The sequence below is a fragment of the Hesperophylax consimilis genome, chromosome 19 (genome assembly GCF_061612785.1).
Source record: "Hesperophylax consimilis isolate HC1 chromosome 19, BYU_Hcon_1.0, whole genome shotgun sequence".
Classification (NCBI taxonomy): domain Eukaryota; kingdom Metazoa; phylum Arthropoda; class Insecta; order Trichoptera; family Limnephilidae; genus Hesperophylax; species Hesperophylax consimilis.
This window is the reverse complement of record NC_142854.1, coordinates 12,476,014-12,497,880: the sequence shown is the minus strand read 5'-3', so window position 1 is coordinate 12,497,880 and position 21,867 is coordinate 12,476,014. Positions and strand designations below refer to the sequence as shown.

General features: G+C 34.4%; 2 protein-coding genes and 1 non-coding gene across 6 annotated transcripts in view; 2 read left to right on the top strand and 1 right to left on the bottom strand.

The window, feature by feature from the left end:
- LOC149414820 (uncharacterized) overlaps positions 1-21,867 on the top strand; it is a 399,189-nt gene that overhangs the window by 310,210 nt on the left and 67,112 nt on the right. The gene's annotated exons all lie outside the window — the stretch shown is intronic.
- Positions 54-6,037, bottom strand: LOC149414822 (uncharacterized). Of its 2 annotated transcripts, none has more exons than XM_089643563.1 (2): positions 2,169-6,037; positions 54-1,948 (listed from the first exon to the last, which is right to left on the bottom strand). In XM_089643563.1, the coding sequence occupies exons 1-2, from the start codon at positions 6,025-6,027 to the stop codon at positions 1,860-1,862; spliced, it is 3,948 nt and encodes a 1,315-aa protein (XP_089499689.1). In that variant the 5' UTR covers positions 6,028-6,037; the 3' UTR covers positions 54-1,859. The 2 variants fall into 2 exon arrangements, with proteins under 2 accessions (XP_089499689.1, XP_089499690.1); XM_089643564.1 differs by having other exon boundaries at positions 54-1,216; positions 3,579-6,037.
- On the top strand, positions 9,774-9,846 carry TRNAG-GCC (transfer RNA glycine (anticodon GCC)). The gene has a single exon. It is a non-coding gene; the product is annotated as a tRNA-Gly (tRNA).

The following is a 21,867-nucleotide window of genomic DNA, read 5'->3' as shown; positions in this document are numbered from 1 at the left end:
GTAGAATAAGTGATTTGTAAAAATGACGGATTATAGTAATGTTAAAAATTGGGGATGATCCTTTTTGAATAAAAACTGGTTTTCTTGATACCACTTTACATTTATTTCAAACTATTGAAACAGGTACAATATTTTATAAAGAAACTGTGCGAATAACACTGCTACGATCGCTCTGACTTATGAGCTTGTTTATTATCGAGTTATTGTTGAGAAAAGAACGAAAAAACACATAATGCGAGCCTTTTTAAAGACTTCAAAAAACCACCACATGTAAATAAAACATTTGTCATTGTGATATCTAGCAGTAAAAATGAAACCTGCTATACCGACCAAATTGACACTATTTTCTAAGCAAGGACTCACACCATTTTGGTTAAACGTAGTAACTTCAAATTTCTAGACTACAGATGTCGGTAGCCTGCAAAATTGAACATATTGCCAGGGGGCGGGATTCAAAAATTGCACTAAATTTTTGAATGATAATCTATTTAAAAATAAACTATAAACCAAACAGAATAAACTAAAAATTCTTAATCTAAATATACCACAAAAATACTAACAAAATAATTCAAAATAGCAGAAATTAACAAAATAAAACCCCCTTTTTTTTATGCCCTACTGGTAAACTTATAAATTTAACTGTATAAATGCTGTTGAATTACTCTATTAATTAACTAAAAATAACTAGAAAATTATTAATCCTATTAAATAACCAAAAAAAAAATTCAAAAATGACTAAATTACACACGTCTGCATACTAATTTTTACATATTTAAATAGTTCAATAACACAAATAATATAGTTTACACTGAACACAACACAATTATTGTTCCTTTTTTTTTTTTCTTTCTTCTCAGGTCTTCTGCTTGATCCATCCAAGGTGGAGTCGAGAAGATAAGCATCATAGTGTAATGTACATAATCAATCCTTGGTAAGGTCCGGGACGTCAATTACAGGTTTAGTGTCTGAATCCAGGGGCATCAGACATATCTTTGTGATGGGCCTCACAAAGACTCCTTGAGGTGTTTTTAGGGTAACAACTCGTACTACTCCATCCGCTCCAGGGTGTGTATGCAGAATTCGGGCCATTTTCCATAAAGGTGGAGGTAAATGATCTTCCTTTAAAATCACCAGATCGTCTTTTTGCAGTGCCCGTTGAGTGCTGGTCTGCCATTTAGTTCTCTTTTGTAGTTCCATCAGGTAATCTTGCTTCCATCTAGACCAAAAAGATTGAATTAGCGAACTGATCCTCTGATATTGAGTTAGTCTGTTGTCCGGTATCGCCCGGACGTCTCTCTCAGGAATGATACAGGATTCAGTGCCTATAAGGAAATGGTTTGGGGTAAGAGGTTGGTAATCATGGATGTCGTCGGATAAGGAAGTTAATGGACGGGAGTTCAAACAGGCCTCAATCTGACAAATTAAGGTATATAAGAGTTCAAATGTTAATGAAGAATTGTTAGTGATTCTATATAAATGGAATTTTGCTGATTTTACTGCTGCTTCCCACAAACCTCCCTGATTAGGGGCTCGAGGGGTTATGAACTTCCACTCAATACCTCTGTTCACTAAATAATTTTGAATATTGTCGTTGTTTTCCCTCAAGCTGGTGTACAGCTCTTTGAGTCTGCTGCTAGCTCCTTTAAAATTACTAGCATTGTCGGAAAAGATCTTTTCAGGTTGTCCCCTACGGGATATAAACCTTTTTAAACTGTTCAAAAAAGCATTGCTAGATAAATCCGAAACTAATTCCAAGTGAACGGCCTTGGTTGAGAAGCAAATAAAGATACATAAATACGATTTTGCGAGGGAAGCCTTCCTCAGCGTCCCACTTTTAATTAGAATTGGTCCGGCGTAATCTATTCCGGTGATAGCGAAAGGACGACTCGGCGTAATTCTTTCGGGTGGCAAATTTCCCATGATTTGATGACCGGTTCGGGGACGACATCTAAAACATACAACACATTTATGTAATATCTTTTTAATAGTATTTTTACCAAAGATGGGCCAAAATTTTAATCGTATTTTAGCTAACAAAGCTTGAGGTCCTGCGTGTAGGTTTACATAATGGTAGTGACGTATTATCAATTCAGTTAGCTTATGTTTAGCCGGCAAGATAACTGGGTGTTTTTGTTGGTAAGATAAATGTGTAGCCAAATTCAACCTACCGCCTACATATATTAGACCATCATGTAAGAAGGGATTAAGAGATTTTAAATTACTTTTCTTGTTGACGATGCCATGGTTTTTTAATTCTTTCAATTCCTTTTGAAAGGCGTGTATTTGAGCTGATCTCAATAGACATTTCAAGCTTGATTCCAATTCAGCCACACTTAAATTGTCTGAAATTTTACCCTTAACACTTCTGCAGTTATTGACAAATCGCAATACATACGCAGTAACTCTTTTCAATTTAATAAATGATGAGAATTTTTCAAATATCTCCCATTCTTGAATATCTGTGGATAATAGAATATTTTTGCCTTTGAGTTCAGGAGGGTTTGAACACGAAATATTTGATATAGGCCAAGCGTTGACTCCCTCGGTCAACCAACTTGGTCCATTCCACCATATTGCAGAATTTATCAATTTATCTGTAGTGGTTCCTCTTGAAAGTATATCTGCTGCATTGTCGGCTGATGATACATGTCTCCATAGATCTGGATCACTAAGTTCTTGTATTTCGGCTACTCGGTTTGCAACGAAAGTAGCCCATCTCGTAGGTTGACCTTTCAGCCAGCACAACGTTATCATGGAGTCACACCAATAATGTGTGTCGATCTCCACTATATTTAACGCTTGTTTTACGTTTTTAATTAATTTAGCCAGTAGCACAGCACTACAAAGCTCCAACTTGGGCAGGGAAATACACTTCAATGGCGCCACTCTTGATTTGGACGTTATTAAATGTGAATGCCGCTTACCGACATGGTCCACCGACACCATGTAAACGCAGGCTCCGTACGCTTTCTCAGATGAGTCGCAAAAACCGTGTAGTTGTAGATATGTAGATTGCCTGCAAATAATTTTTCTTGGTATTTTCAACACATTTAGTTGAATTAATTCTTGAAGGTAGGACCTCCAGGGTGCTAATATTTCATTAGGCAATGGATCATCCCACGCTGCTTTAGACTGCCATAACTTCTGCATTATCAATTTGGCTACAACTATAATCGGTCCTAGAAGACCTAATGGATCGAAGGTTGATGCGATGCAAGATAATATCTGTCTTTTACTCTCGGTTCGACTTGATGGTTTCATTATTACATAAGAAAAATAATCAGATTCATTATTCCATATTAATCCTAATATTTTCTCAGTCTTTGGATTGTCAGTAATAATTTTTTCAGAATTGCCTGATTCGGCAATCTTAGCTTGGCCCGACTCGGCTGACAACTCCAAGACATTGGACCTCCATTTCCTCAAGGTCATCCCCGCAGACAAAAAGATGTTGATTAATTGCTCTTTTAACTCTCTACAGGATTCCATGTCATCTCCTCCGGTTAACAAGTCATCCATATAGAAGTCATTTTCTATGACCTGACTAGCTCTAGGAAAATTTATATTGTTATCCATACCAATTTGCCGTAGACTTCTAGTGGCTAAGAAAGAGGAAGGCCCCAGACCATATGTGACTGTCTTCAGACGGTAATGCTTGAGCACCTCCTGCGGCGACTCGCGCCACACTATCTTCTGCAGGTCACGGTCCGCTTCACACACATTAATCTGGCGGTACATCTTCTCGATGTCAGCCGTCAGTACTACTTGATGTTTCCTGAAATGCAATAGTTGGGTGCATAAGTCCTTTTGTATAACAGGTCCTGTCATCAAGGCGTCATTGAGAGAAATTCCATTTGAAGTTTTGGCGGAGCCGTCAAAAACGACCCTCACTTTAGTAGTAGTGCTTGATTCTTTTGTTACAGCGTGATGAGGTAAAAAATAGGATTCACGATCCCCCTTTGACTGGTCACACACCTCCATATGACCTAATTCCTCATATTCACGCATGAATTGTATATATTGTGTCTTCAATTCGGGATTTGACACAAGTTTTCCTTCTAAATTTTTAAATCTTTTTTCAGCAGTGAGCAATGAACTTCCCAGCTGATCAATGCATGCTCGACGCGGTAAACTTACTACGTATCTACCGTCGTCTTGTCTAGTATGAGTACTAGCAAAACTGGCTTCACAAGCCTTTTCTTCATGATTTAGAATCTTAGTGGGATTAATCTCCTCCAATTTCCAAAATTTTTCTATTTGGTGAGTTATTTTAATTATAGATAAATTACAACAATCTGATACAGGCCTTTGCTTTGGGTACATGTGGATTGGTCCTGATATGATCCATCCCAGTTGCGTACGTTGAAGTGTTGGTCCCGATTCGAGTTTCAATCTATCGTTGGTTAGGATTTCCCAAAAGCTCTCCGCGCCCAACAGGATGTCGATGGGTGCAGCTATATTGAAGTTCGGGTCAGCTAGCTCCAATCCTCGTGGTAACTTGAAGTCTTTTTTCGCCATTGTCACTTGTGGTAAATTTGTTGTAATCTCCTGTAAAATCAGACATGATATTTCACTTTTATAATCAGTATGAAGCGAATTCATCTCCACTGAAATTCTCTTTTTTATGTGAGTGATGTTATTATGGATCCCAGAAACGGGTTTGTTTATCAATTCACATGGTAAATTTAATTTATTAGCAAATTCTGCTCTCATAAAATTTGACTGGGCCCCTGAATCAATCAGAATGCGGGCTTTAAAAATTTTATTGTTACTACCCACAACTCCTATGTTGGCAGTTGACAATAATATTATTTTTTCTGCTTTATCCGATGCAGAAAAATTCGATACTGAAACCTCGTTATCAGCATCCATATTGGAGGCCTCCCGCAGAGGTACCTCATTGTGTAGTAAGGTGTTGTGATTATCTTTGCCACAACGCCTGCAAGAAAAGGTTGCCTTGCAACTCTGTGCCTGGTGACCCACCTTTAAACATTTAAAACAAGCTTGGATTGATTTCGTAGCATCAATCCTCTCATGTAATTTTAATTTCAGAAATTTTTTACAATAATAAATATGGTGACCTTTCTCGTTACAATAAATGCAGTTGTTAGCCTTTACCGCTAAAAATACTGATGAATCTTTTTTGCAATTATTGTTGCCTAGTTGTGTTTTATGTAAGCTAGAAAAATTTTTCTCAGAAGCGTTCATCAGTTCCAATACTTGGGCTCTAGCAGATAAACATTTTAAGAATTCCTTTAACGTCGGTAATTCGTCTTGTAATATATATTGTTCCCAATTTTTTCGGGTAGCTGCGTCTAATTTATTTGATATTATATAAATAACCAATGGATCCCATTGATCTACCTTGACCCCGATATTTTGTAATGCCTTTAAACTAACGTTTGTTTCATCAATTAGATACCTCAATGCTACAGGCTCTTCTTGTTTCATGTCTTTTAATGAAAATAGAGCTTGGATGTGTTTATGAACGGTAGTTCTTAAATTTGCATAACGTTCATTTAATAATTCCCAAGCGGAAATGTAATTTAATTCAGAAATTTCTAGATTAGCAATTATCTTTAATGCGTTTCCCTTTAAAGTTGATTGCAAATAAAAGAATTTTTGTACGTTGCTTAAATTTCTATTGTTATGGACTAAAGTCTTGAAGGTTTCGACGAAATTAACCCAATTTTTCTGATCGCCATGAAATTCCCGTAATTGGAGGTTGGGTAGTTTAATTTCCACCTTACTTTGATCGACGGATTCGATCGCGCCTTTGGCCGTTGCCAAAACTGAGAAATATTGGTTTTCGAAAGCTTCTCGTTGACTATAATTTTCAATTTCGTCTGAATCCGGTAACATTTCAATTTTCTGTTGAACTGCTTCGAATTCATCTAACAATGATTTCACCCGCTCATATCTTAATTTAATTTCATTTACCGACAATGCATTTAAGGAATCCGCGAATCGGGTTAGTTTTCCTTTGATTACGCCGCGTTTGTTTATTAATGACTTCATATTTTCCATTTTTAATTATATTTTGTTAATATCGGTTGACAATTATTTTATTTTAGCAAACACCCGTTTGAAAGAATACCACGACAATCTTGACAATACTATTTGAGAACACTATTCAATAATATTATATTCTTATTTTCAAGTGGGTAGTGATTTTATTTATAATATTGACTCTATTTAAGATTAATCTCGTTTAAATTACATGAGACCTGAATAAACATAAAATGGATGATAGGAAGGAAAGCACTGAATACTTATCTCAGATTTGCGATGTGGTCCACTTTCCTTAATGATTTCCAGTTTCAATCAATTTTGTATCCTTTTGGCTGCTGGTTCTTTGTTTTTTTTTATACAATCTCCTGATCGTAATCCGGTTGAAGGATCAAATGTTAAAAATTGGGGATGATCCTTTTTGAATAAAAACTGGTTTTCTTGATACCACTTTACATTTATTTCAAACTATTGAAACAGGTACAATATTTTATAAAGAAACTGTGCGAATAACACTGCTACGATCGCTCTGACTTATGAGCTTGTTTATTATCGAGTTATTGTTGAGAAAAGAACGAAAAAACACATAATGCGAGCCTTTTTAAAGACTTCAAAAAACCACCACATGTAAATAAAACATTTGTCATTGTGATATCTAGCAGTAAAAATGAAACCTGCTATACCGACCAAATTGACACTATTTTCTAAGCAAGGACTCACACCATTTTGGTTAAACGTAGTAACTTCAAATTTCTAGACTACAGATGTCGGTAGCCTGCAAAATTGAACAAGTAATTAAAAAAAGAAAGTACGATATTGCTATAAATGACGGAATGTAGTAATTAAAAAATGAATGTATGATATTGATAAAAATGACGGAATGTATTAATGCAAAATTGGAAGTACGAGATTGATAAAAAATTACGGAATGTTGTAATTCAAAAATGAAAATATGAGATTGATAAAAATGGTGTAATTTAGTAAATCAAAATTGGAAGTATAAGATTGATAAAACTAATCGAATTTAGTAATTTCATAAAGGAATTATGAGATTGATAAAAATAACGGAATATAGTCATTTAAAAATGAAAGTATAAGATTGATAAAAATTAAGGAATTTAGTCATTTAAAAATGAAAGTATAAGATTGATAAAAAATACGGAATATAGTCATTTAAAAATGAAAGTATAAGATTGATAAAAATTACGGAATATAGTCATTTAAAAATGAAAGTATAAGATTGATAAGAATGACAGAATTTAGTCATTTAAAAATGGAAGCATCATATAAAAATTACGGAATGTAAAAATTAATTAAAAATACGTCAATATTGGTAGAGGAAGACTAGATGATCTGGGTTTTAGTCCTGGTTGAGGCAGTTAACTTATTATTTTGTTTCGTTGTCTCTTTCATATTTACATTGGAAGTTAGTGATATTAGCTTCTTCAATGATTATATAAATATTACAATGATATTTATAAGCTTGTATCCTAATAAATTGAAAAGTATAATATGCAAGTATACACGATATATATAAATCAACTCTTTGATTTTCTATTCAAAATAAATTCGTTATCAAAGAATTTCCTCAACCCTGATGAAAAAGTTGTTGCAAATTAAAAGGTGTAACTAGAAAAATAACAAGGTAGTGCAAAATAGATTACGCCCCCCCCCCTCCTTAACAAAGCATTATTACAACACTAACTATTAGGGGAAGGACAAGAGATAGAGGATAGAGGGGTGGTAGTGTAGCAGGGGCGTGTCGACTCTCTGACGCAGTGCATTGCGCAACAAGTTATCTGCCTCCCCTCACCGAGAGGAGGTGGGGAAGTAGGAGTTCTGATATAGTTGCTTTGTGCTCTTTTCTATTGTGAAGAGAACTAGGATACCTGTAAAGGAAATTTTAAATGGAAATATTAATAAATAGTATATTTCAAAATGTGAATTATTTTGAAATGTCTTACCGTAAATGCGGGTTACTTGGACCATTGTTAACATTTTTTATCATATTATTATAACGTTGAAAATATTTTGTGTAATGTGAACATTATCTTGTTTGATATCACCGTCAAAATTAGTGTGATGATTTATTTTATGGGGTATTACGCCTTGTTCCTTCTTCTTTAGCCGACGTTTCGGAGAGCGTTACAGTGTACATAATCAGGGCAGATGTGTAGATTGTGGTGAAGTGAGTATGTATGTATGTAAACTAAAGAAGCTGGAAGAGCAACACGGCATAATACCCCGAAAAAATTGTAATAATATTTTTTTTGTAACTAACATAATTTCACTTGCGACCAAATTCTTGTGACAATGTTATGAAATTTAATATTATTTGGATGATTTTTATAGCGCCGTTTTTTTGTGGAAAATACATTTTTTCAGGATTCTATTAACTATACACAATCTATAACAAATTATAACTTAGGGTAAACAGATTTTTTTTGTTATGTGGGCTAGTGAGACTATGGCATCTCCAATAAATGATGACGAGGAGAAGGAGATGTCGGGAAGAAGATAAGTAAGCACCTTGCTAGTAAAATCTGGTCACTAAACAAAACTAAAGCCATTTCAAGCAACGTTTCGTTTCTCAATGGTGTTCTTTCACCAGGACGCCAGTCAGCATAAAAAAAATAAACCGCTTAAAATTGAATACATTTTTTATCGATTCACGCGTTTTCATTACTAATTTATTTTTACACCTTTTGATGTATTATGTACCGACACACATCACCGTATGTGTGAGAGGGTTCCATGATAACTCAACACAGTGACAATTCAACGCACTTTTAAAAAGTAATATAAAGTCATTAGAAACGATGAAAAAAAATAAAATTTAAACCTAACCTAACCTACTTAACCCAGTTAATAAAGTTTTTGTTTCATCACTTTCCATGACTTTATATAACTTTTTAAAAATTGATGAATTATCATTATGATGAGTTATCCGGTCACCGTGTGAGAGATGTGTGATTAAAAACATCAGCTTAATTTTTTAAACAAAAGTATTCAGGGCACCAATAATAAATTAATCGTGCAATGTTACCCCATTAGGGGCACAGTGGGGTAGTTTTACGGCTTGTGATTTACGTGATTTTATCGGTTCAATGCGGATCTGATAGTGAAATGACGCCCTTTATACGAGTAGGGGCTTTCGGTTGATATTTTGATAAAATTGGAAAGAGAGATTGTTGAGGAAGTAACCCAAATTGGCTGGCTATTTTGTACGATCAAAGAATAACTCTCCCAAAAGATGAAAGATTATTTGAAAGCCGTAACTACCGGCCAAAAGCTTGTATTTCAGCTGTTTTTTATAGATTTTTACGTTTCATTTATATATTTACATATGTTAAATACTTCATTATTCCAAATGGGAAATATGAAATATAATTTCAATAAATGTCACTATCTCAATGACAATTGATTTTCAAACTTTCTTCAGGCAGGTAGGTACCATGCTAGTAAGAAAGTCCAAATTAATGAACAAGACAATTTCACATTTGAAAAAAAAAATCTTTTATGAACACACGTAGAAAAATGACTGGTTTCTGATGATCTTTTAGTAAATTACAAATATGTAAACAACCAACTTTATTTGTTAGTGCTGAATTTCCCACTAGATGGCGTAGAGACATATTTTATGTATGGGGAAATATTTTGACTTGTCAAATATAATTATTTTTTAATGATAAACTAATTTTTATAAGACAAATTGTTGATTGAAATACTAGTATGTGTTAAATTATTTGGCGGGTTGGGAATAAGCCGACGTAGCTTAGTGGTTCAGAGCAACTGACCGCCAATCAGAAGGTGCGGGTTCAATTCCCGTCGGCGGCATTTATTTTTACTCGGAAGATATTTTCAATTTGTAAAGATATTTCAGGCGAGTAATTATTGCTTATAATAATTTGTTATCCTTTGTGCCATGCATAAAAAAACCTTGTCCTATAAACATTAGTTTATCATCAAAAAATAAAATATTTCTTTTCCAACCATCCATAACTCCAAGCAACGACTTTAACATGAAAACTAGTATATTATATTTAAAGAAAATCGTTCCATAACAACAGTGTTTTGAAAACCAAAACGAACGTACGCAGTACGCACCAACCATATAAATAATTTACCTTTAAGTATTTCGTAAAAGCTCGCCATTGCTTTTACATGATATGATTAAAAAACCATTACCTGATAAGCGTTTGAACCCTTTTTAATGTTCATCCCTAAAGCCGGTGCTCTACCTATATCAAAAATGTATAAAAATATATTCCCGTCGGCGGCATTTATTTTTACTAAGGAGATATTTTCAATTTCTATTGATATTTCAGGCGAATAATTATTGCGTATAATTATTTGTTATAAACCTTGTCTTATAAACATTAGTGTATCATTAAAATATAATAATATTTGGAAAGTCAAAAATATATCACCAACAAATGAAGATATAATATGCCTCGACGCCATCTAGTGAGAAATTTAGCACTAACAAAACCTTTCCTACAAAAATATAGTTGGTTGTTTACAGGTGGAGAAAATATAATAAGCAGTAATTGTTGATTGAGGTACTAGTACTACATATTGAATTATTTGGCGGGTTGGAAATAAGCCGACTAGGCTCTGTGGTTCAGAGCACCTGACCGGACATCAAAGGCGCGGGTTCACTTCCCGTTGGCGGCATTTATTTTTACTCGGGAGATATTTTCAATTTGTATTGATATTTACATATCAAAAATATATTGGTAATGTACGGAAAGGTATTTTCATTTACGTGTTAGCCCTTTCGAACCGTGTAAGAAAACTGGTAGATTTTAAGATTTCCCCCCCCTATCTAGAACGAATAAAAGTTGGTGGTTTCCGTTTCAAATTGCTGACAGTACTGTCTTCGTGTGCTATTTTTTTCATTTGATTTTAGCTACTAGTTCAGGCGGTAGCTATGTTTATATTTTGACAATGTGTTTTTTGTTTACAGTGTATCATTTTTAATATTGAGTGGTGCACATCCTTTGCGGCCTAGTGTTATTTCAAAACAACGTAGCAATTATTTCTAATGAAAATGAAGAAACAATTTTTCAATTAACCCCAAGAGCAACTATGGAGACATTTCTCTTAGACGTCTGTACAGAATTTTGGGAGATATTTCTCTATGGACTCGTTAATTTCATGCTCTCATTGTGTATTAGGGTGAGATACTTGATTTAAACAGGAGTAGAAAGAGAGAACACCGCGCTACTTGCATTCAAAAGTTTACCATGAACGGATCTCGCAAAATTTATAATAAATCTATGAAACAGCAAGTGGCGACAACTTTTATAATAAGTACGTCTAATTAAATATGTTTTTTTAGTTTTGTGTATAGTGGTAGTAATAGCAATTACAGTCTATAAGATAAAACGATTGAAAAACAATATTAAAAACATTATCTACGTTTGCGTTCAAAATTTGAATATTTTTAATTGAATATATATATTTGTAATACCAGAGATGTGCTTTATTTCAAATAAATCCATTTCAAATGGAAATGCAATATGCAAAATGGGTATTTTCCATTTTGCATTTTAAATGCTTTTCTAAAAACCATTTTGCATTTTGCATTTTAAATGCTTTTTTGCAACATTCTTCCTACTATCTCCACTCATCTTTTTTTCATAAGTCCCAAATATCAGTCGGTCCTCAACCTCGCTATGAGAGATAATTTGACAATTATTTATAAGCAATAATTGGTAGCCTGAAATACTCATCCACATTGAAAAATCTCATGATAAAAGATACATGACGCCAACGGGACTTGAACCTGTGTCCTTTCAATAATTTACATTTGAAGCTCCCTGGTAGAAGCCCTGGCAATTGAGTGATACCATTACAAAAAATACTGAACATGGGGCTATGACGTTGTAATATTAAATGTTAGATAGCAGTTTCTATGTTTTTACGTTGGCAACATTTGTCCCGCGCAAATTTTTTGTGGTTCATAATCCGTAGTCGTGGCATTTTTTGATTTACCATCATGTAATATGTTTGTTCTACATTGATGTCCATTATTAAATGACAAAACTGTTTAACAATTCTATAATTATTTTAATTGTTTGACCTGAGAAACCATTTTGCATTTTCAATGCATTTTGAAAATAGGTATTTTGCATTTTGCATTTGAAATGCTTTTCTAAAAACCATTTTGCATTTTGCATTTTCAAATGGAAAACTTTGACCCATTTCCATTTTGCATTTCAAATGGTTTTGGGTACCCATTTTGCACATCTCTGTGTAATACTAACATCTGTAAAAGTCTTTTATCTGCTCTCAAAAACTGTATTTTATTTTGAAATACGTTCATATGCAGGGAATTTATCTGGAATTTAATATAATGCGAAAAGATTATACCTCGCAATCAGCATTTTGACAGTTCGCTTTGAGAAAATACCACGGAGGAAGGAAATTTCCTCCGTGGAAAATACATTGCAAAATATGAGAGGCTCCAAGGGTTATTTTTAAAAGCGTGAAATATTTATTTACCACTTTTATTGCAGGTCGGAAAAGGTTAAGGATTTCCCTGATAATTTTTCGCAACCGGCTCAACCGCACCATAAATAAATAATTATTTTACAATTCCACGCTTTAGTTGACTCCTGGTAACGTGATAAATATTCCCTCGTATATATGTAGGAATAATTAAATTTCGCCTGCGGAGAAAAATGGTATACGTCTCTGGGAATACCATTTTTTTAGAAATTGGTTTTGGTTTCGCTAGATGTGCCCTCTATTTGAAAAAGGTGTAATGAACAAAATCAAGAAACGGAAAGAAACGAAACAAAACAAGGCAGACGTGTCAGTCAAGTTTACGTCGGTAGAATAGTATCAAGGCGTAGAGTACAGGCCTGGGCGCGCGTCGGTTTTTGAAATATCATATGCTCAAATAGTGTCATCGAGCAACGACAGTTTGCAGATGGAGGCAATCATTATTGATACTCGTTATTACTGCTGATTTGTGTGTTGTTTTACCGCAAGCATAGTTAATAAACAGAGTGATTAGACTATTTGAACAGTGCAGTTTACTTCGAACTTCGTAATTGGCGGTCGCGCGCCCAGGCCTATACTCGGGTCGGTCCTAGTCCTAAAGACTAACTAACCAACTAACCATCACGCTGTTTCTCCGCAGGGGTGGGCAGAGAGGACGGATCGCCAAACAACGCGGTCTTGGCAAACACTCCTTGCCTCATTCACATTCATACATACTCTTCTATAATTCTAAAATTGATAGTGCCCTATCTTCCTCGAGCATTCCCGACTTCTTCCACCATCCACATTTGCTTCATATATTCTCTGGTACGATAAAACGCATCAAATATTGTATCGGGTCATGTTGAAGTTGTATGTGTGAGAATGTATAAATGTAAATGACTCAAGTGGTGCATGAAGAGACAGAGTGGTTTGGCGTTTCGATCTCTCTATCTACCCCTTCTAGAAAAGGCACAAAAGGGGAGATTAAGGCAAATCGAAACAATTTCAATTTCCGATAAAGAGTACAAGCGGTAGATACGTCGGGCAAAAGTTAAGACACGTTCAAGTTATAAGCCAGGCACAATATTCCGGATAAGGTCGGGAAAGAAGAAAGAGGGTTTGCCTCCGTTTTGAATAAATAATGCGGTACAAAACCGTGTCAAATTCCTTAACAAAAGAATTCGCGCTCTGAAAACTTATCCTTAAAAGAGAAGCACAAGGGATTATTCACAAATTTGACACGCGTAATTTTTTTCCACCGATTTTACGTGCGGATTAGACTTGTACACTTTCAAGGGCGTGTTTGAAAATTGTTGAATTTTTATTATTCAGTGGAATATTACATTTAATATTTAAAATAGTATTTCTTAAATACATGTATTTGAATTTTACTTTCGTTTTTGGTAATGAATAAAAGCAAATCTTGGAAGATAAAATTAACCCACTTCCTGACGGCAAATAGACTTGTTGTCAGTGACAATGCATTCTATCAACATATTTTAGTGGCAATCGCGTACACACAAGCAGACATATAAGAATTTATCTGATATTGGATGACATTACAGCAGTTAATATACGAAATAAATTTAGGTCCTAACCGATCAGCATTTGGCGAGGTTGTTAGCGCGATTGACTCCAGTCCCCGGGAAGGAATACAATCCTCAGTCAAACAAAAATAAAAATTGTATTAAAATAGACGTATTATAGTTTTAATAAAACTTCGTTTTTTACGACTTCATTTTTAATTCTGCTCAAAAAAATTTAATTTATCCAAAACACAATTTTTGAAATTGATAAGATAAACCGATTCGTAATAAACATTAATTGAAAACGTGATTTCACTGATACGTTCGTCTTATTGGCAAAATATAGATAAAATTTGACTGAATCCATTTTTCATTTTTCTACTTTTCCACGGGGTTGTTCTTGTGTTCACATCTTAACGTATCAAAACTTTGTAATGTTCCCCAATTTTACCTGTACAGTTTTCTTTCGTGTTAACCGAGTTAGTTTTTCTCATTTGGAGCAGAGTGTATTTTTAAAGTTCTTCCCAGTTTTAATGCTACTTTTTTCAAATGTAATCTCGTTAGCTTTAAGAAAACTTTCGTATGTTTTTGTACCATCAAAAATATTTTGTACCTATATACGGTGTCCGTAAACTCGTAGTACAAACGGGAAATCAATGAATCTACATCACATTTGGGAAGCGGGTTTGTGGTACCGCCGCCCCTGGAACCATTCCTCTGCCATAGGTCACTCCAAGTGGTTCTCTACGTTTGGTGACTTAGCAGGGTTATCCGGGTTCATCGGGAGAGGTGTGTTCAGGATGCGCCTTCCTTGCGTGTCTTGTTTGGGGAGACCATTTGACCTCTCTAACTGGTCTCTCTTGACCCATCGCATTGCGTCGCAGCGGGAGGGATAGATCATTCCACCGATCCCTAGATTCCCACCCACCCTTCATACCTCCCAGAACTTCCTCTCCTTCATTTCCTTAAAAGTCCCTCAAAACAGCATCCCAAAAAATGACATAGGTCCTGAGGGAAATTATTTTCCCCAGGGCCTCCTGTGTGGGGTTAACGTAAAAATAAATGGAGTCGATTTTTTCATTCAAGCTTCCGTCTTCGAGTAAATTGTTTTCGAAATTGCCATTTTTTGGACAAATTAAAAAATGTAGGTCGCTAAGGATATTTTATATCAGCTGGTTCAAAAGGTTTTTTTAACCCTTCGGGTTCTGTATGTTATATAGATTCAATAGTTTCCCGCTAGTTTTCCGGACACCGTGTATTCTTACATGTGTAATGTGGCTCAGTTACAAAACAAAGCATCGAAAAAAAGTTCAGAATAATAACAAAAAAGAAACCTAACTTATCCCACCCTATTTTTTGATCATAAGATCTGTATTTTGTTTTGTCTTCGTCCTGTTTTATCCTGTTAGGATATTATAGTATATCCAACTTTCAATAATAACGATCATGCTTGTTTATTGATCATAATTTGATCAAAAGCTAAAATGGGCCGAAAATCGTCAAAACTTAATGGTGCTAATTTTTTCTAAACCTTTAATAATATATGATAAACCACATTAATCCATTATAATTCAATGAGGTTTTAACCTGCGACCTCTGACATTTAGATACTTCGTTTAGCATTAAAACGATTCGATTGAATACCCCTGTCCTGTAAGAATATATCACATATTCAAATATCAACCCTTTTAAGAATAGAATTTAGGTCGCCCAATGCCTCTCTGACGTCAGAGATGTCAAAAAATCTAATTTCGAATTCGAAACTAGTACAGGCAAATCATACAAAAGAGGACTCGTTTGAATTTGTTTTTGCGGACCAATAACATTGCATTACCCGTCCGCAGTCCCCTCTTACATCGCAAATTCATAATATAGTGGGTGCGTAGCATTATTACCACAGTATTTATAAAAATACCTAAACAGTTTAATTATGATTTAGGTACACTTTATAATGTCCACATTAATTGTGATTTAGGTACACTTTATAATGTCCACATTAATAATGATTTTGGTACACTTTATAATGTCCACATTAATTGTGATTTAGGTACACTTTATAGTGTACACATTAATTGTGATTTAGGTACACTTTATAATGTCCAAATTAATTGTGATTTAGGTACACTTTATAATGTCCACATTAATTGTGATTTAGGTACACTTTATAATGTCCACATTATTTGTGATTTAGGTACACTTTATAATATCCACATTATTTGTGATTTAGTTACACTTTATAATGTCCACATTAATAGCGATTTAGGTACACTTTATAATGTCCACATTATTTGTGATTTAGGTACACTTTATAATGTCCACATTAATTGTGATTTAGGTACACTTTATAATGTCCACATTAATTGTGATTTAGGTACACTTTATAATGTCCACATTATTTGTGATTTAGGTACACTTTATAATGTCCACATTAATTGCGATTTAGGTACACTTTATAATGTCCACATTATTTGTGATTTAGGTACACTTTATAATGTCCACATTAATTGTGATTTAGGTACACTTTATAATGTCCACATTAATTGCAATTTAGGTACACTTTATAATGTCCACATTATTTGTGATTTAGGTACACTTTATAATGTCCACATTAATTGTGATTTAGGTACACTTTATAATGTCCACATTAATTGTGATTTAGGTACACTTTATAATGTCCACATTAATTGTGATTTAGGTACACTTTATAATTTCCACATTAATTGTGATGTAGGTATACTTTATAATGTCCACATTAATATATTAAATATTATTTGGATAATTTTTATAGCGCCGTTTTTGTGCAAAATCACCTCAAGGCCTGCATATGTATTTTTTTTACTTATTGTTTATTGGGTTAAATGTTAAAAAATGATGTACCTAGGACGTTTAAGCTATATTATTTGTATTAAATTTTATTTGAACTGTAAACATTTTTTTAATTTGTATACAAACGTAAAACTTTTAAAAGATAAATAATCGTTACATTTAAATAGGTACATTTGTTTTTTTAAATTTGGATTTTGTTTTCTTGAATTAATGAATGAAATGGAAGGTGTAAATTGAACGGCGAGTTGAATAGACTCGGTTGTCGATGACAATGCATTCTATCAAGCATGTGATATTTTTTGAGGGATACAATAATACCAAGTCAGTGGACATCTTCAATTTATCTTTAAACAAATATAAAGTATTGTTAATGAAGCAATTCAGTTATGTACAATAAATAATGTATATTTCTTAATATTCTCATGTAAAAGCCCCGAAAAGGGCGTTAATTAATAAATAAATAAATAAAATGTGGCACGGTTGCAATCACATACACACACGCTGAAATAATCATTGCAAAATAGATGAAATTACAGCAATTAATATACGAAATAAATGTCGGTCGTATCCGATCGGCATTTTGGCGAGGTTTGTAGAGTCGTCGATTCCAGTTGCTGGGTAGGCAGTCACGCGAACAACGCGGACGTATACGCATTTCTCTAGTAGGTAATATACGAAATAAATGTCGGTTGTTGATTTTTTTATCCATCCAGTTTACCCAATACACAAGCAAGGGTCTATTTAAAATGATTTACCTGTAGCAAAATCAACATTCCGGCACAATAACCCATTGTTGTATTCTGACGTTTTTGTTGTGACACTTCTATCAGACGTTTCTATCTGACATCCCCGCCCTTGATAGAATCGATGAGATGGAACTTCTGTCATGTAAACAGGAATTGTCACAAGTCACACGACAGTGATACAAATGTCAAATCATTAATAAATGCAAAGAATATTTGTACTACAAACAAACACACCCTTTTGATAGGGGCGGTTTATTTAACTAGTTTCAACCGGTGTGGTTTTCTTACTTCTGTAAATATGATCTATGAGCAATTTAAAAAAAAAACATATCCAATTCTTAGAAATGTACTTTTTTAAATTATATATCGTTCTATCATTTGTATAAGGGTTGTTTATTATAGCAATTTCTTTGTATGACGTATACGTATGGTATACGTTACTTTCCTCTATTTCATTTCTAAAATAGCGGAAATTAGCAAAAAAATACTCCAACCCAAGTGAGAAAGTTGCTTTTATATGATGTATATGACTCTGCCCTTTTGTAAGGGGTGTTTATTTTACACGAAACGTTCATAGAACTATGTGTATGACACTGCTATTTAAAAAAAAATTCTCTCAAAGCTTGTGAAAATTATGCATGTAGTGTAAATGTTCCAGCCCTTTTTCGAGGGTGGTAAATTTTACGTGAAACGTTTATAGATCTACGTGTAAAAGCGGCTATTTAATGTTTAGTATTGCGCAAATTAGTAAAAAAAATCTTATCTAAACGTGGTCGAGATTTTGTATGTAGTGTAAATGTTCTCGCTCTTTTGCGATGGTGGTTTATATTATCTGCACCTCTCGTTTATGCTACGTTTGCACCCCTCCGCGTAGAAGATTTAGTTTTGCGCAGGGCGGCGTTTTGGGCGGTCGCGAGCAGCCCAAGCGGCCACGGAGATTGCCGAACGGTTGCGGAAAATGCCGAAGTGAAAATGGGGTCGAAAAACTATAACCGCGCAATGTGCCCGGTGACAGCTTGAATATTGACGAAATGCACTAATCATAATAATAAAGGAGAGATAATTTCACGTAAAACAGTGCATATCTTATAACATCTCAATAATAAAAATAAAAAAACGTTTGTAAAATTCGACAAATTAATAGTAGTATTCAAGGTGAAAATATGACTGATTCTATCTTTTATTTGACATTTTAATTTTTGACAGACTTTTATTATTTCAAAGCTTTTTTTAATGTCACGTGGTTATGACATAATGTGCATGAATTTACACATAAATATGGTTGTGGAACTTCTATTGTTAAGTATTTTTGAAGGTTTCTTCAATTTCGTCATAGGGTCAAGCGGTGAGCATAGAACGCCACATAACACTACACATTCACACACTCCTCGCTTCATCCACATTTATACATCGTCTCATACACGCAGTACATACACGCAGTGCATACACTCTTATTCCGAGGTATTTGATTCCTTTGATATTGCCTCGTCTTCCTGGGACGTCATCGACATCTTCTGCATGTACATTTTGATTGCGTACGTGACATGTTAGACTAATTACATTTAATTTTGAAGGTTTTAAACTGGTAGAGGAAATACTAAGGCGTATGTGTGTTTAATGCACGTGTGATTTAATTACGAATTGATATCCGGAGACAGTGCAAGGTCGACGTGAGAATGATTTGTATTAAGATAAAGATGATTCAATGATTTTTGACATTGCACATCGGTTAAACGATAAAATGGGCGAGTCTGGTACGTTCCACGAATTCGTGCTACGATTAGTTCTTCAAGTAATGCTTGTGTTTGCATCGTAGAATATTTTGTACGAAGATCAGCAAGGATTGTTTGCTAGGACAGACGAGTGTGGCGTTACATCTTAACTGGCTAACCCTGCGGAGAAACATAGTGGTTTACGAGAGAACACAGTACATAAAAGATAAAATTAGATCTTTAATACGTATATTGTAGGTATACTGCAAACGATTTTTGACAAGCGAAAACTCTCCAACGATGAGCTCTGGCTCATCTTTTTCTGTTTGGTGTTTCCAAGTCAATGCAAATTTTTCTCGTTGTCTCCATCATGAGTTATAAATGAAGCTTTGAAATACTAACGTCATATTTTAATTCAATTTTTTACAATAATTATTGTATCATTGTTCAATAAGGAATGAGTGAGATTGATACTCAGGCGAAACCGGCTTGTAAAGCTATAAAAATGCTTTGATTGTGTGGGTGGAAAAACTCCTAGGTCAATAGGCGATAATGACGTCACTCGACAGATACGCAAGTCGCGATATTATGACTGACATTTCCTTCTAAAGTTCCAACAAGCAAAAACAATGGTCGGCCTTCAGAGGGTCTAAAACAGATAATGCGGAAGGGTGTGTGGGGGGGGGGGAGGGGGGGAGGGGGGGGAGGGGATGGATTTGCATAATTCTGTTGTATTGATTATTTTCTGTAATTGCGGAATCAATTTTGGCGTTTTATATATGTTTTGTATTACTGGGAAATCATAAAAACACACATTTTAAATTTCTAAAAGATTTTTTGGTTTTAGGAATCTTGACTAACGCTTCGGGTTGTAACCGCATTAACCGTCAGAGCTGTGATTAAAATTAGATTGAACTGTGTCTGTTCTAAAAAATGCAAAATGCCTGCTTAGCTGTTTTCAGGAGGCCCTGAAGAAAATAATTTCCCTCGGGACTTATTTCATCTTTGAGGATGCTGTGTGGAGGGTCTTTTTTGGAAAAGAAGGAGTGAACCCTATTGTAGGAGGGAGGAAACACATGCTGGAAAATCATTCCACTGACGAGCCGTTGAACAAGAGAACTGAGGGTCGTGGAAACGACACTTCTTAAGTGACAAACGCTGTACAGATGTTCGAGATCAATGACGCTATTTCCTCGGAACATCTTCCTTTGAAATATCGGTAGAACTAGAACGGCATTACCACCCGACGCTGCACAATGGTGTTGTTTTTGTTTGTTTTGCAGTGAAATTTCTAGAAAATTATTTCTAGAGTTATTTTTCAACTGCTTAAACATATTAAGACAAAAATACACCAAAGAATTTAATGATAGATTCATGCGTCGCAGCTTAATCATTAAATAAATATCTCTCCTAGTTGTATGAATTTTGAAATCCTTCAAAGTTTTTTTCTAGTATAATTTTTATTCTACAATATTAAGTTTTAAATATTGTGAGAATATACAAATAACATTCTCGTTTGGTTTTCAATAACCTCGACGTGTATATCTTCCTTGTCGAAATGTGGACACAATCGAATTTCTAAAATCGTCTTTGCAAGTAAGCAAGTGTTACGTTTATTCATCTATTCGACTATTGTCCTAGCGTTTATTCGCCTGTTTATATGATAAAATTTATCATATTGACTGACTGAGTAATATCTACCACATATGAACGTCAGTTTGATTTTGTATTGATGTTTTGATTACTTTTCTATCGTAATGTATTACTTAAATATGTTCACAGTAAATTAAAGACGTATCTCATAGCATGACCAGTAATATACCCGACCACACCACTTTTACTACTAATATATTTTTTAAGTGGTACTAAAGACGTACCTTGGTGTACTCCTTTATTCGCAAACAGCCTCACGTTTAACGAGTCGGCTTCTTGCCTGATATACTCGCATTTTCTAATCGATTCCCTTCCTCGTCCATTTCTCCTTTTATTTTTATGACTTATTTCCTCTTCTCCCTTCCGTTTCATTCCCCTCCCCTTTCTCTGGGTTCATCTTTCTCTACTCTCATTTTACGAGTTCTTTTACACTCTGTTTCCGTCCTTCTCGTGAATATTTAAACGTTTTCTCTTCACGTAATGGAGGAGTTATGTCCAGTACGTGTTATTTTTACTGCAGAGTTTTACTTTCTGACTTTACGTCTTCCATTTTTCATTTGTTTACTATTTCTTATTCATTTATTTTTTTTGCTTTCTATGTTGTTGTTTCAAATTATCTGAAGTCTTCATCCATTTAGAATCCCTTTGTTTTATGCAAAGTGTTTTGAGCTGCAAAATTTCTAGAGAGAAAAAAAACTCAAAATGTGTAGATGAAATGCATGAATTTTCAATGTCTACGAGTTCCAAAACCTTAAGAACAATGTTTCAAGGATCATTTTTGATATTTTTATCGCTTAATATCATGAAATTAAAGGCATTTAAAAAGTGAAGAAAACCAATTGAAAATATTTGACTGCCTAATAACAAAAAACATAGTGTATTTAGTTATTTTTCTGGCTG

What these genes read in the sequence shown, in the direction of transcription:
- LOC149414822 (XM_089643563.1), bottom strand. Translation starts at nt 6,027, where the DNA reads ATGGAAAATATGAAGTCATTAATAAACAAACGCGGCGTAATCAAAGGA. An exon ending in TGGTCTAATATATGTAGGCG is followed by an intron (nt 1,949 to 2,168) that starts GTAGGTTGAATT and finishes TGTATGTTTTAG; the next exon opens with ATGTCGTCCCCGAACCGGTC.